General features: G+C 37.6%; 2 protein-coding genes across 3 annotated transcripts in view; one reads left to right on the top strand and one right to left on the bottom strand.

The window, feature by feature from the left end:
- Window positions 1–12846, top strand: part of LOC127449037 (uncharacterized) — a 254002-nt gene that overhangs the window by 196027 nt on the left and 45129 nt on the right. The gene's annotated exons all lie outside the window — the stretch shown is intronic.
- LOC127448999 (centrosomal protein of 95 kDa-like) overlaps window positions 1–12846 on the bottom strand; it is a 95511-nt gene that overhangs the window by 24565 nt on the left and 58100 nt on the right. For both annotated transcript variants that reach the window (XM_051712042.1, XM_051712043.1), the window contains exon 7: window positions 4048–4241. In XM_051712042.1, coding sequence (XP_051568002.1) covers window positions 4048–4241 — 194 coding nt within the window. The remainder of the gene's footprint in view (window positions 1–4047; window positions 4242–12846) is intronic.

Below are 12846 nucleotides of genomic sequence, written 5' to 3' on the forward strand. Positions count from 1 at the left end.
GTGGGTTTATCTACTACAGAGAGTTCAAATGTGGAGTTTTGTGTTGTAGCTACGGTGTACACCCAGTGCACAGCTGTAGGCTTCTGCTAACCTGCTAGCTAATGTTATTGTTTTGAAATAGTTTTGCTAATCAGCTTTGGGCCTACTTTTACCTACAATTGTGTAGAATTATGCAGATTGTTTGTCATTCTTACTATCATGAATAGTGATCAAGTAACCTGGTAATATACAACCGGTAGTTAGCCTCTGTTCTCCGTTCATAGCTCGGGTGAAAAAAGTTCGGCTACACCCATTCCAGCAAAAGATGACTAACTTAGATGCACTACGTGTCTTTAACTTGAAGCTTTGTTAGGTTCACAATAATCAACAGTGTACTACAAAATTAAAACTTACCACTGTGAAACATCCTGCTCAAGTCGTGCTTGCGAAGGTGGTTCGGGTCAGTTAGCTTGTTCATCCAAACTTTCATTATCGGACTCAGGCTAGAGCTGGTATGGCAAAAACCAACGCCACTGTTACCGTTGTTACAATAGTATTTACAGCTGTTAAGGAAGCCTGAAACTCAGTTACGGTAAGGGGTGTTACACTCTAAAGAGCGTGTCAAGTTTAACTGCTTCTGAACCACACTTGAAGCGCTGTGATGCGCCAAACATGTGAGCAACTGTCCCCTCATTAGTCAGAAAGTTTGAGAGTTGTTCTGGGATTTAGCTCATATTTCAGTATACCGGTTAAAATGATACTGTATACCTGTGAAAATTTGTCAACAGGTATTCGTGTACTTTTTATGTTGCGGTTATGCAAAACCTCACCACATGGTACAGAAGCTTCTCACAATAAGTTGCTGGAATTTTGGCCCATTCCTCCAGACAGAATTGGTGTAACTGAGTCAGGTTTGTAGGCCTCCTTGCTCGCACAGGCTTTTTCAGTTCTGCCCACAAATTTTCTGTTGGATTGAGGTCAGGGCTTTGTGATGGCCGCTCCAATACCTTGTCTTTGTTGTCCTTAAGCCATTTTGCCACAACTTTGGAGGTATGCTTGGGGTCATTGTCCATTTGGAAGACCCATTTGCGACCGAGCTTTAACTTCCTGGCTGATGTCTTGAGATGTTGTTTCAATAAATCCACATAATTTTCCTTCCTCACGATGCCATCTATTTTGTGAAGTGCACCAGTCCCTCCTGCAGCAAAGCACCCCCACAACATGATGCTGCCATCCTCATGCTTCACAGTTGGGATGGTGTTCGTCGGCTTGCAAGCCTCACCCTTTTTCCTCCAAACAGAACAATGGTCATTATGGCCAAACAGTTAAATTTTTGTTTCATCAGACCACAGGACATTTCACCAAAAAGTAAGATCTTTGTCTCCATGTGCACATGCAAACTGTAGTATGGCTTTTTTATGGCAGTTTTGGAGCAGTGGCTTCTCCCTTGCTGAGCAGCCTTTCAGGTTATGTCGATATAGGTCTCTGGATATAGATACTTGTCTACCTGTTTCCTCCAGCATCTTCACAAGGTCCTTTGATGTTGTTCTGGGATTGATTTGCACTTTTCACACCAAACTATGTTCATCTCTAGTAGACATAATGCGTCTCCTTCCAGAGCAGTATGATGGCTGCATGGTCCCATGGTGTTTATACTTGCGTACTATTGTTTGTTCAGATGAACGTGGTACCTTTAGGCATTTGGAAATTGCTCCCAAGAATGAATCAGACTTGTGGAGGTCCACAGTTTTTTTTTTTCTGAGGTCTTGGCAGATTTCTTTTGATTTTCCCAGGATGTCAAGCAAAGAGGCAAGGAGTTTAAAGGTAGGCCTTAAAATACATCCACAGGTACACCTCCAATTCAGTACACCTCCTATCAGAAGCTAATTGGCTAATTGTCTAAATGGTTTGACATCATTTTCTGGAATTTTCCAAGCTGCTTAAAGGCACAGTTAACTTAGTGTATGTACACTTCTGACCCACTGAAATTGTGATATAGTCAATTAAAAGTGAAACAATCTATCTATAAACAATTGTTGGAAAAATTACTCATGTCATGCACAAAATAGATGTCCTAAATGACTTGCCAAAACTATAGTTTGCTAATATTAAATCTGTGGAGTGGTTAAATGAGTTATGACTTCAACCAAAGTGTATGTAAACTTCTGACTTCAACTGTACTAACAAAGAGTATGTAAACTTCTGTCCCACCAGGAATGTGATGAAAGAAATAAAAGCTGAAATAAATAGTTCTCTCTACTATTATTCTGACATTTCACATTTTTAAAATAAAGTAGTGATCCTAACTGACCTAAGACAGGGAATGTTTTCAACGATTAAATATCAGGAATTGTGAAAAACTGAGTTTAAATGTATTTGTCTAAGGTGTATGTAAACTTCTGACTTCAGCTGTAGATACTTGTCTAACTGTTTCGTCCAGCATCTTCACAAGGTCCTTTGTGGTTGTTCTGGGATTGATTTGCACTTTTCGCACCAAACTACGTTCATCTCTACGAGACAGAATACGTCTCCTTCTTGAGCGGTATGATGGCTGCGTGGTCCCATGGTGTTTATACTTGTGTACTATTGTTTGTACAGATGAACGTGGTACCTTCAGGCATTTGGAAATTGCTCCCAAGGATGAATCAGACTTTTGGAGGTCCACAATTTTTTTTCTGAGGTCTTGGCTAATTTCTTTTGATTTTCCCATGATGTCAGAGGTACTAAGTTTGAAGGTAGGCCTTAAAATACATCCACAGGTACACCTCCAATTCAGTACACCTCCTATGGCGAATGGCGATCCCGCCATTCTTAACAGCATTGTCGAGGAGAAGTGGACGAGTGCGCACATCCACGTCAATCAAACCGATCACAACAGAGAAAAGGAGCGTCATCATTTTGATTAAACTGTGCTTTCCGGTTTAGTAATCATGCAACATCATACCTCGATTTCAGTTTCAATGTAATCAATTGTGCAGCTTTCATGGTTATCACACCGATGTCTCTCAGAGGTCAAAGTGTCCTAATATTTAAAGTGTTTTAGATGGTTTCCTTTCATCATGTAAGGCTAAGCACATGTAATACAATGAGGATGGGACTAAGTAGGAGAGTGAATCTGCACTGTGTTTACAGTCAGTTGCACTATAATAAACTATATATAATGCTGAATATAATGTATAATAATAGTAAGGGTCTAAATTGTTTATCAAAATAATTGTTAGCCCTAAAATCATACCTTTCCAAATGTTGGCTATGGATGCAGTTCACTTGAAACACATCAAAGAACAAAGCAATTAGAGATCCATATGCATCATCATGGTAAAAAACAGTGGTGGATATTTGATTCTCCCATATTTAGCCTATCCATATGATTTGACAATTAGTGCCCGTAACTGTCACATAACTAATGCTTTATTATGGTTATTTATTTATAGCAAAGAAAAGAAAGGAGACCCCTTCATCAACATGCTCAGAACGCCAAGGCGAGTTATGGTCTGATTAAGCTGTATGCTGGACAAAGTTAAGCTACAGTAATGCAGTCAAATAGTACTGGAAACATTACCGGTGTCTTTTATATCAGTCTTCATGTTGTTGACATGTTACGTTCATTTGGAGTGCGCAAATATGTGCAGCTGATCAGACTGGGGGTAGCATCAAGCCAAGCAGTATGACATTTTTTCTTTTCCTTTTTCAGCCTTTGGTGGATAGACAACAATCTAACTATAGCGTTTGGTAATATTTTTATGCAAAACCTTGATTCATCGATTTTTGAAAAAAACTAAATGAAAAAAAATCTTGTAAAAATGTCAATTCGAATTGATCGGAAAAAAAAAAAAAAAAAAAAAAACATTTGCCCAGCCCTACATTGATTTAATTTATTCTTCTCCTATAAATATCAATATCCTTTCATCGCCCAGCCCAGCCCTCTTCACTTCTCTCTCTTCTCTATTATTTTTTGTTTGGTTGTTTTGTTTTGTGTTTTTAGCTTTACTCCATTGCAAATTGTCATACCACCCCATCCTAATAATAGTTCAGCATAAAATATAGTACTGAATAAAAAGTTTTCACCTCTTGCTGTGGATTTTCTGGTTGCTGTATGGCCTGGTCTCTGGGTGGCAGGGCCATGTTGGAGGAGGGAGTAGGTCTCTGGTAGGGAGGCTGGAGAGCAATGGCAGGCCGAAGAGGTTCTCTCAGGAGGATGGCCTGGGTGTTCGCTACATCTGTCTCTAGGGTTTCCACTACAGGAAGGTCAGCAGCCAACACTAAGGAAGTAGAGATTTTATAGTGTTAACTGGTTCGTTTACTCAAATATGAATTAATCAAAAGAAAAAATGGACGTGAGGTTGTTAATGGTTGTTCACGTCTTTCTTCCATTACAAAAAGTGACATGACAGGGCTCCAGACTGCGCCAATTTTTTCCTAAATTTTGTAGGAGGTACTACAAAGTTGGCCGACTCGCTCTAATGTGCTGTCGTTTAAAGGCAAACACTCCAAAATGGAACGAAACAGCGCTATGCCCTATCCGGATCAATTGTCAGTATATTTGAGATAACCAAGATTATTGTGCACTTCAAATTCCAATCACAATGTAATGCCCAAATAAGAGAATTTTAAGCAAATATAAAAATGTCATTAACAATGCGTTTATGTGTCATTCAGTTGAACTCCGAATGCCAGCCAGAGCAGCTCCTGTCAGGAAGAGCGCCTGAAACGCATATCAAGTGCTCTGATGTGTGCAATATCACCAGAGGCTCGCACCAAACTCCCGCCAGTGGCGATTTTAGGGGGTGGCCTGTGGTGGCCTGGGCCACCCCTGAAATCTCATTGGCCACCCTGTGGCCACCCCAGAACTGATTGGTAGTTCATCATGTTCATCAACACAAGAACGAAGAACCAATAGAAACACCTGTCAATCAAAGATGACGTCTCAGGTCATTTGTTGATTTAGAGCCACACTGACCCAGGCTCAGTTTTATATTTCTGACCATTATAGTAGTGGTGGGACTGAAGCTGTGTGAGCTGATCTTTGATCAGTGGGGGGAGGGGCAGGCCGCGGGTGGCCAGGCAGGTGCCTCAGGTCGCGGGCAGCGGGCGCCAGGTCTATAATGGTCAGTCAGAAGCACGAAGCTGACACGAGCTAGCGTCTACCTCCAACTTCCAATGAGATGACGACGTCGATTTGTGGTCAAAAAGAAAGCTGTTATTTGAGAGGTATGTTCATCTAATCTAACGTTTAATTTATCCCGAATTTCCATGTGAATGTGAAAACATTTTTTCATTGTTACAGTAGCTAGGTTAAAGAGTAAGCTAGACCCTACACCACATTAAGCATGTTATCTTTATATTGACATGAAATATGAAATGCCATGTTTTCTGATTTAATGACAGAGGTGTGTAAAGCGTTTTACAGATGTATATGTTCAATAGCTGAAGTTATATATATGGCTAACCTGTGTGTGAAATGGAAGGGTTTGTGCTGTGACTGTACTTTAAATCTTTACATGAGTTACTTATGAGCTCTTATGTGTATTATTGGTCAGTCAGACCAATAAAATCTTCTAAGTTTTTATACCTTATTTGACATTTTAAATATGCAGAGGCAGGGCAAATTGCACTTAAATGCCACAAATGATTTGACTAACTATTTTATTTGGTAATATTCAAAGTAATTGAAGCTATCAGAACATGTGGAATATAAACCTGAGTAGACACTGTAAATAGAGTTTTGTTTTTTTACTGTATTCAGAGCTCAATCTTTAATTTTGGGGTTTCCAGACAGACACCTATAAGCTCTCGTACCCAATTTAACAATATTTCTGCTGGACAGTGCAGTTATAGCTAATAAATGAATGAATAATTGATTGAATGATTGATTGAATTGCGCCTCAATCAGTTATCACCTGTACTTGTATCTTTTTATGATTATACACTATACCTGATGTTATACGCAGATTAATTCTCTACAATGAGAATAGCTCTTAAAAATGTGTAACTGACTTTTCCTAAACAATTACTGATTTAAAAATGGATGTTATGTTAAAATAACCAAAGATTCCCAGAAACTGTAATAGGTTGAAATAGAACAGGAATAGAAAACTGTCAAATGTCAAAACAACAGTCTGATATTGAATACAAACAATTCAGTGAATGCTAACATGAGTTTAAGAATTCATTTATTCTACATGTGTAGATGTTGAAGCAAAGCAATGCGATATTTACACATTTTGATCATATGCCATTCATAAAGGTTCTCCCGGTCTCGCCACCCCACATTAGGTCTGTGCCCCATCTTGGCCACCCCAGTAAAAATGTCCTGGATACGCCACTGACTCCCGCGAAAATAAAAACGGACAAATATAAACTTTGATTGTGAACGCAAAACGCTCTGCGTTCAATTTAAACAACCATGTAATGGCAAATGTTTCTGGTCATAGCTGGTTCATACACGCAGTGTTAATGACACACAGTGACACAGAAGAGGAGACACATGCTTGGGGAAGATGGGGTAAAATATAAAATCAAATATTTTATGGAATTGTTTATTTTGACAATTTAGTTAAAGAATAATTGAATAATGACAGGCAAATCAAATAACAGAATCCCAGTCAAAGAGATTAATCTGAAAGGTAAACTTATTCTATGAATTATATACTGTGCAGGCCTATGAATATACACATATAGACCCCCATATTTTTAATAGAAGGCATGTCATAATAGCAATACTATGAATATACTGTAGATTAAATTCCACTCGATTAGCCTATAAGGTTATAAGGAATAGAGATGTTTGAAATGTAATTCTAATGCATGGAAGAATTTGAAAATAACCCCATATGTTATAATAATTATTAAATTAAATAATTATGACACCAGAAACAACCTTCTGCCCAAATTTTGAGGGAGGGGGGAGGGGAATCTTACCCCAAGGGTCTAACTTGACCTTGTCACTTCAAAATAAATCTTCCCCTACTCGATTTCTGTGGAGTGATAAAATGATAAAACTAAATCTCAAAGGTTTTGCTTCATTATAATCTTAATAAGGGCTTGTGGGTTTAGTCAAAGATCATTAAAATAACACGTAAAAGTGGCAAAATAAGGAAAGAACTATCTTACTATTGCATAATAAAATATAATGTAATATGATTAAATATAATATTACCCAAATATAATTAATATAAATAATTTGGTTTATAAAAAAATCTCATATAATATATATGAGTTCCAAAAACAACAGTGTAAATATAAAATTGACCAAAACTAAAGTTGTTAAAAAAAGATTTTGATATTTAAAACATTATTTTTCATGTCATTCGTAACATTTTAAAGCCTTAACAGGAAAATATATATCCATATTTTATTATTTGATTCATATATTTGAAATTAAATATGTAAAATTAACTTCTTAAAGTGTATGAAGTACGGATGTGCTGAACGGCTAATTTCACTGACGTTTAAACGGAAATTTTTAAGCCGACTAGTCTAAAAAGAAACCAACCTTCAGAAAACAACAACAACAACAACAATAATAATAATAATAATAATAATAATAAAGGTATTTATGCGATCCATTAAAAATACTTAATCTATTCCAAATCCGAAGCTAAATTCCGCTGAAACGGGACATTTATCTGCGACGTGCTCGCCTTGAAGTATGATCATTGTACTTTAAATATAGAACATGACACGCATTCACTGAATCAACGTTTGCGAATATTTAACAGGCATATTTATTGAAAACAATTGAATGAATAGTACAGGATCAATGGAGTAACCCAGCCTGTTCTAAACGGAATTCACCAAGTAAAAGTTACTTAACATATTAAAACAATTAACAGGTAGACTAAGCCAAATCAACAAGAGAGAAAAAAATGCGCTGAAAAGTTGCGCGTATTTCACGACTGCAGTCGTGCATTAGCCCTTGATCTAATATGACAGCTGTTCGGTAAAGAACGTTAACCAATAACAGTTAGGCCTGCGATGTAGCCTACAATAAACCTAATGTATTCTAAACATGACGTGCACACAGAATAAAAGATAGTTTAACATGTTAAGCAGTCGGCACCTCGTTGAAAATAGCCTTAATCAGCAGATTTACAAAAATGGCATACCTAGCCTAAAACAGTCATTTTCTAGGCTACTTACTCAAAAGCATAATTTTTTGATGAGCAAAATTAACACGTCGACATGGTCCAGTAAAAGACAGGACTTGACTCAACTGAGGCGGCTATCCTGCGCTTGAAAAAGCCTGCTCAGTGGAAAAATAACGTACAAGCATGCACAGATTTAAAGACTCAAATGTGAAAACATCCATAGGGACTTTCAAACGTTTGGAAAGCCAATTCCCGCACCACCGAAGTGATTTCATTAGTACTTTGCTGAATTTGCTTGTCTAGCAAGAGGACATTTTCCTGCGTGTGCTGCGAGTGAGAGAGGGAAGAAGCTCGCGCAGCCTGAGGTGAAATTAAACTCTGTATCTGCTCCAGATATCCTCTTTTTCAAATAATATTTGTATTATTAATTCTATTTAAAATATGTAACATTAATATGACAGTAATTTAAGCGCAGCCTCTGCAAAAATATAAAGCCAAGCGTAAATGTGTAAAAATGATGATCAGTTTAACGGGGGAAATATTAACCGACTAGTAATTCCAGTGTCGACTAGCAGCATCAGAACCGTTTAGTCTACAAGTCTCGCACATCCCTATTATGAAGCACACATGCACCTTAATAAATGACTATTTATAATGAAAGCCCTAAAAGAGACTATTAATCTTCATAATCGCAATTATTTGTTTTGACAATTAATCGTCAGCAAAATTTCATAATCGTGACAGCCTGTCTGTGATTAAACTAGTTTAAAAATCATATTAAACGAGCCCGACATTCTTAACAGCATTGTCGAGAAGTGGGCTGATAATTCAGTCCTCATTTCTATTTGTATAGCGCTTTTCACAACACGTTGTTTCAAAGCAGCTTTACAGAAAATCATGTTTTAGCAGAAAATGAAACTGTAATATCTATAGAGTCATCATTGTGTAGTTTGATTAAATATGACTGTAAATTGAGAGTAAATATAAATTAAATAATAACTGTATTTAGAACCCCAGTGATCAAGCCAAAGGTGACTGTGGCAAGGAACACAAAACTCCATATGATGTTGGTTAATGGAGAAAAATAACCTTGGGAGAAACCAGGCTCACTGTGGCGGCCAGTGCCCCTCTGGCTAAACAGCATGAATAGAATGCCAATATTAGTTATTTGTGTGCAGTGCAAGTCATGGTTTGAAATTTGTAAACTAAGTAAGTGTTAAGGGCCAGTGTTTAAATAAAGATTTTGTATTAACTGTAAGATTAATGACTAATGTCTTTGAAGTCCATCCTGGATTAGCTGCAGATGTTCACATAAAGTAGATGCACTGTCCTTTGTTAGTTGGCTGATAAAGACTTTTGTTGGCAATTAATTGATAGTCTATGTATTCCATCAAGTGTTGTCCATCAATAGACAAAGGTGATGCAGGCAAAGATCAATGAAGTGCATCGCTGTTCAGCCGGCAGGATATTTTGGTGAGGTTCGGTGGGGTCCATCCTAAATCCAAGGTTCAGGCAGTGGCATATGAAGTAGCCGATGTATCCGATATGGAGTCTGACACAAAGCAGGAACGGAGCTGGATCTGGCCAGCTCTGGTAACCTCCGGATATGAGCAAAAATGCGAATTAGCTAATTATACCGCCACCGTGTGGCCGATTGTCACAAAATTTGTTATGCGGCTTCGAGCTTGCATATAGTAATTTTCATAACCCTCGGTTCCCAATACATTTTTGTTAATTTGTCAAATCGATTTTTTAAGAATATGTTAACATTTGAACCAAAGAAGATGCACATTTAATTTGAACGTTTTCACTCACACTTCTGTAAAGAGAGGACATTTTAATGTATTTCTACACAAAATGAAAGAAGTAGGAGACTTGTTAGTGTTTAATGTTCCATTAAAGTTACCATTGTGGAGAAGAGTTAAGCTAATGGTTAGGTCAAGGATGGGTGATCTACAACAACTGCATTTACATGGACACTATTTTAATCGGAATTATATCATTCCGATCGTTGATTCCGAACGTATGGTTAACATGAACGCTACATAAAGTGATCGGATTAATGTGAGTGTTTATATGTATCAAGCATCAGATTGGAACTACTATTGTGACGTGTACACTGTACGATTATGCCCTTTTCACATGTGATCCGTTTGCAGAACGTATGCGGTACGTATGGCGGTACGCAGTGCGGAAGCATCATGCACTGTTTGTGCTTTCACATAAGACGCGTTTGCGGTTCGCAACTGATCAGTGGCTTCTGTATACCACAAATACAACAATGGGTAAGTAGTTCGCCATTATTTTGATTTTAAACATTTAAACATGTACTTCTCTTAAGTGAAAAGGTAGTATCACAAACATTTTAAATTAAAACTTACCATCCACACAAACAGCTGAGGAAACTATGCCTTTCCTTTTGCATGTAAATCTTTATACAAAAAATCCTACGGGTCATAGAGAACTTTGTTTTTCCATCTCCACGATGAGATGAGTGTCATCAATTATGTCTTGTATTTCCAAATGTGAGGTAAAGTGTAGTTCTCACCACCAGCCTGTCACATGATTGCAGCTTTCTGCTGAGATGCGAGTGTCCCCCCCACACAATATAACATGCTGTGTAGTTTATTTCACATGAAAAATATCTTTACATATACTTCTGATCGCATTTGTTATTTTTGCAACTCCTGGTAATAGTGTGTTTTGGTTTTCTTTGCTTTACCCAGGGCTGAAAATCATATGGTGACTGAAACACAGTAGACTTTAATTATATGCATTTATGGTGAAATTGCTAAATGCGCCATCACTTTAATTCAGCGCACTGCTGCACAGCAAAAATAGACTCGTGCAGAAACTATCGCTGCACTGCTGCTTCAGCACCGCTCCTGCAACACACTGTCATGCTGTATCCGCGTGTGGTCTGAATGCTCTAACCTGTTAACACAGGCACTGAAAAAAATATGTACTGCAAATGGATCATGTGTGAAACGGGTATTATACAGCATTCCCTAGCCGTTTGAAGGGGTGTTCACACTAGACTTTGAGCACACAAAATTATTTCAGACTTCTCTACAAATGAGGATATGATGTTTCACAAGACAGCTTGTGGTTTAAATAATCAATATATCACAAATAATAATAATAAAAAAAAAAAAAATACATTCTAAATGTTCAAATATACCATCTACTCAATTTCCAGCAACAATAAAAATATCCAGCTTTGAAATATACAGCCTTTGAATTGAGCCAAGAGGTCAGTTCTATTTACCTGTTTCATGTGATATCATATGACATCGCTGCCATATATAGCACAGTATAGGACCAAACTCCACATACCTTCTGTGTGCTGTGGGATGCGACATAAGTCGGCAAAACTTTTATTTCTATTTATAAAGCTTAATAAAATGATACTGCTGTTTACATACCAGAGCCAAACTCAAAGTCAACCAGTGATGAAAGAGAAGAGCAGCGATTAAACATTTAAATTTATAATACCACGACCGTGTAAGATGTGTGAAGATTGTAACACATTGCATAAAAAGCACTATAACATCACTATACAGTATATATTTAATTAAAGGCTATACAGTATACAAACGTTGGTCATTAAACAACACATAAGATTTTGAAGCACAGAATTTATTCATGCCACCAGACTACAATGTAAAAATATTTACACAGCAAGTTAATATGGAAAATACTGGATTATTTTTTTAAATTAACCATGCTACAAAAGAGACAACATATGCATGACAACATAAATAAAACACAATAGTAATTAAAGCTGCAAGCAGCAATGAATGGGCCCTCGCACCCTGGTGCACGTTGGGGCTGCTGTGCCAGGGGAATGTCACTCCAATTTTTTTGGGTATTTTTTTTTAGCACTTATGTTAAGTGTATCACAGTGTAAAACATATCATTTCCTGTTGCCAGTAGGTGGTGCTATGACTATAACTGAATACTGGCATGTAGGTGTATTCAGGCCGGGACTCTTATAAAACATGTAAAGTTTGGTGCAAATTGGACATTTTGTGTTTGAGTTATAACAACTTCCTGTTTCATGGCGAAACATCGACATTTGTCAGGCCGCCACGGACATGCCGTTCAAAAAAAACTCAAAAGCTTCGCAATTTAGCATCGCCAAGGCCTTTAGATTAGACTGACCAAATATGATGTTGATCTGATTTAATCTCTAGGAGGAGTTCAAGGCCTGGAAATGGCAAAAACTGAGCAAAAATTGAAGAGAAAAATCACAATGGCTGACTTCCTGTTGGGTTTAGGATATGGTTCTTAGAGACTTTTTTGTACATGTTGATGTCACATATGCCTACCGATTTTCTTATGTGTAGGTGAAACGTGGCGTGAGGGCTGCTTCGTTGAAATTTTGTAGGTGGCGCTATTGAGCCATTTTACCACAATTAATTCTAAAACCAGTATCGGATGTACATTTTCCCCACTTCTGAGATGTGTGCAAAGTTAAGAGTTTTCGAGCATGTTTAGGCCTCAAAAATGTGACTTGTTTCATATCGAAATTTGTCAGGCCGCCACGGACACGCCCTTCAACGAAAACTCAAAAGCTTCGCAATTTAACATCACCAAGGCCTTTATATTAAGACTGACTAAATATAATGTTGATCTGATTAAATCTCTGGGAGGAATTTGTTATAGTACAAGAGATGGAATTGGCTGTTGCCAGTAGGTGGCGCTATGACTACAACTGAATATTGGCACGTAGATGTATTCAGGCCAGGACTATTATCAAACATGTGAAGTCTGG

This window comes from Myxocyprinus asiaticus, chromosome 12 (genome assembly GCF_019703515.2).
Source record: "Myxocyprinus asiaticus isolate MX2 ecotype Aquarium Trade chromosome 12, UBuf_Myxa_2, whole genome shotgun sequence".
NCBI lineage: Eukaryota > Metazoa > Chordata > Actinopteri > Cypriniformes > Catostomidae > Myxocyprinus > Myxocyprinus asiaticus.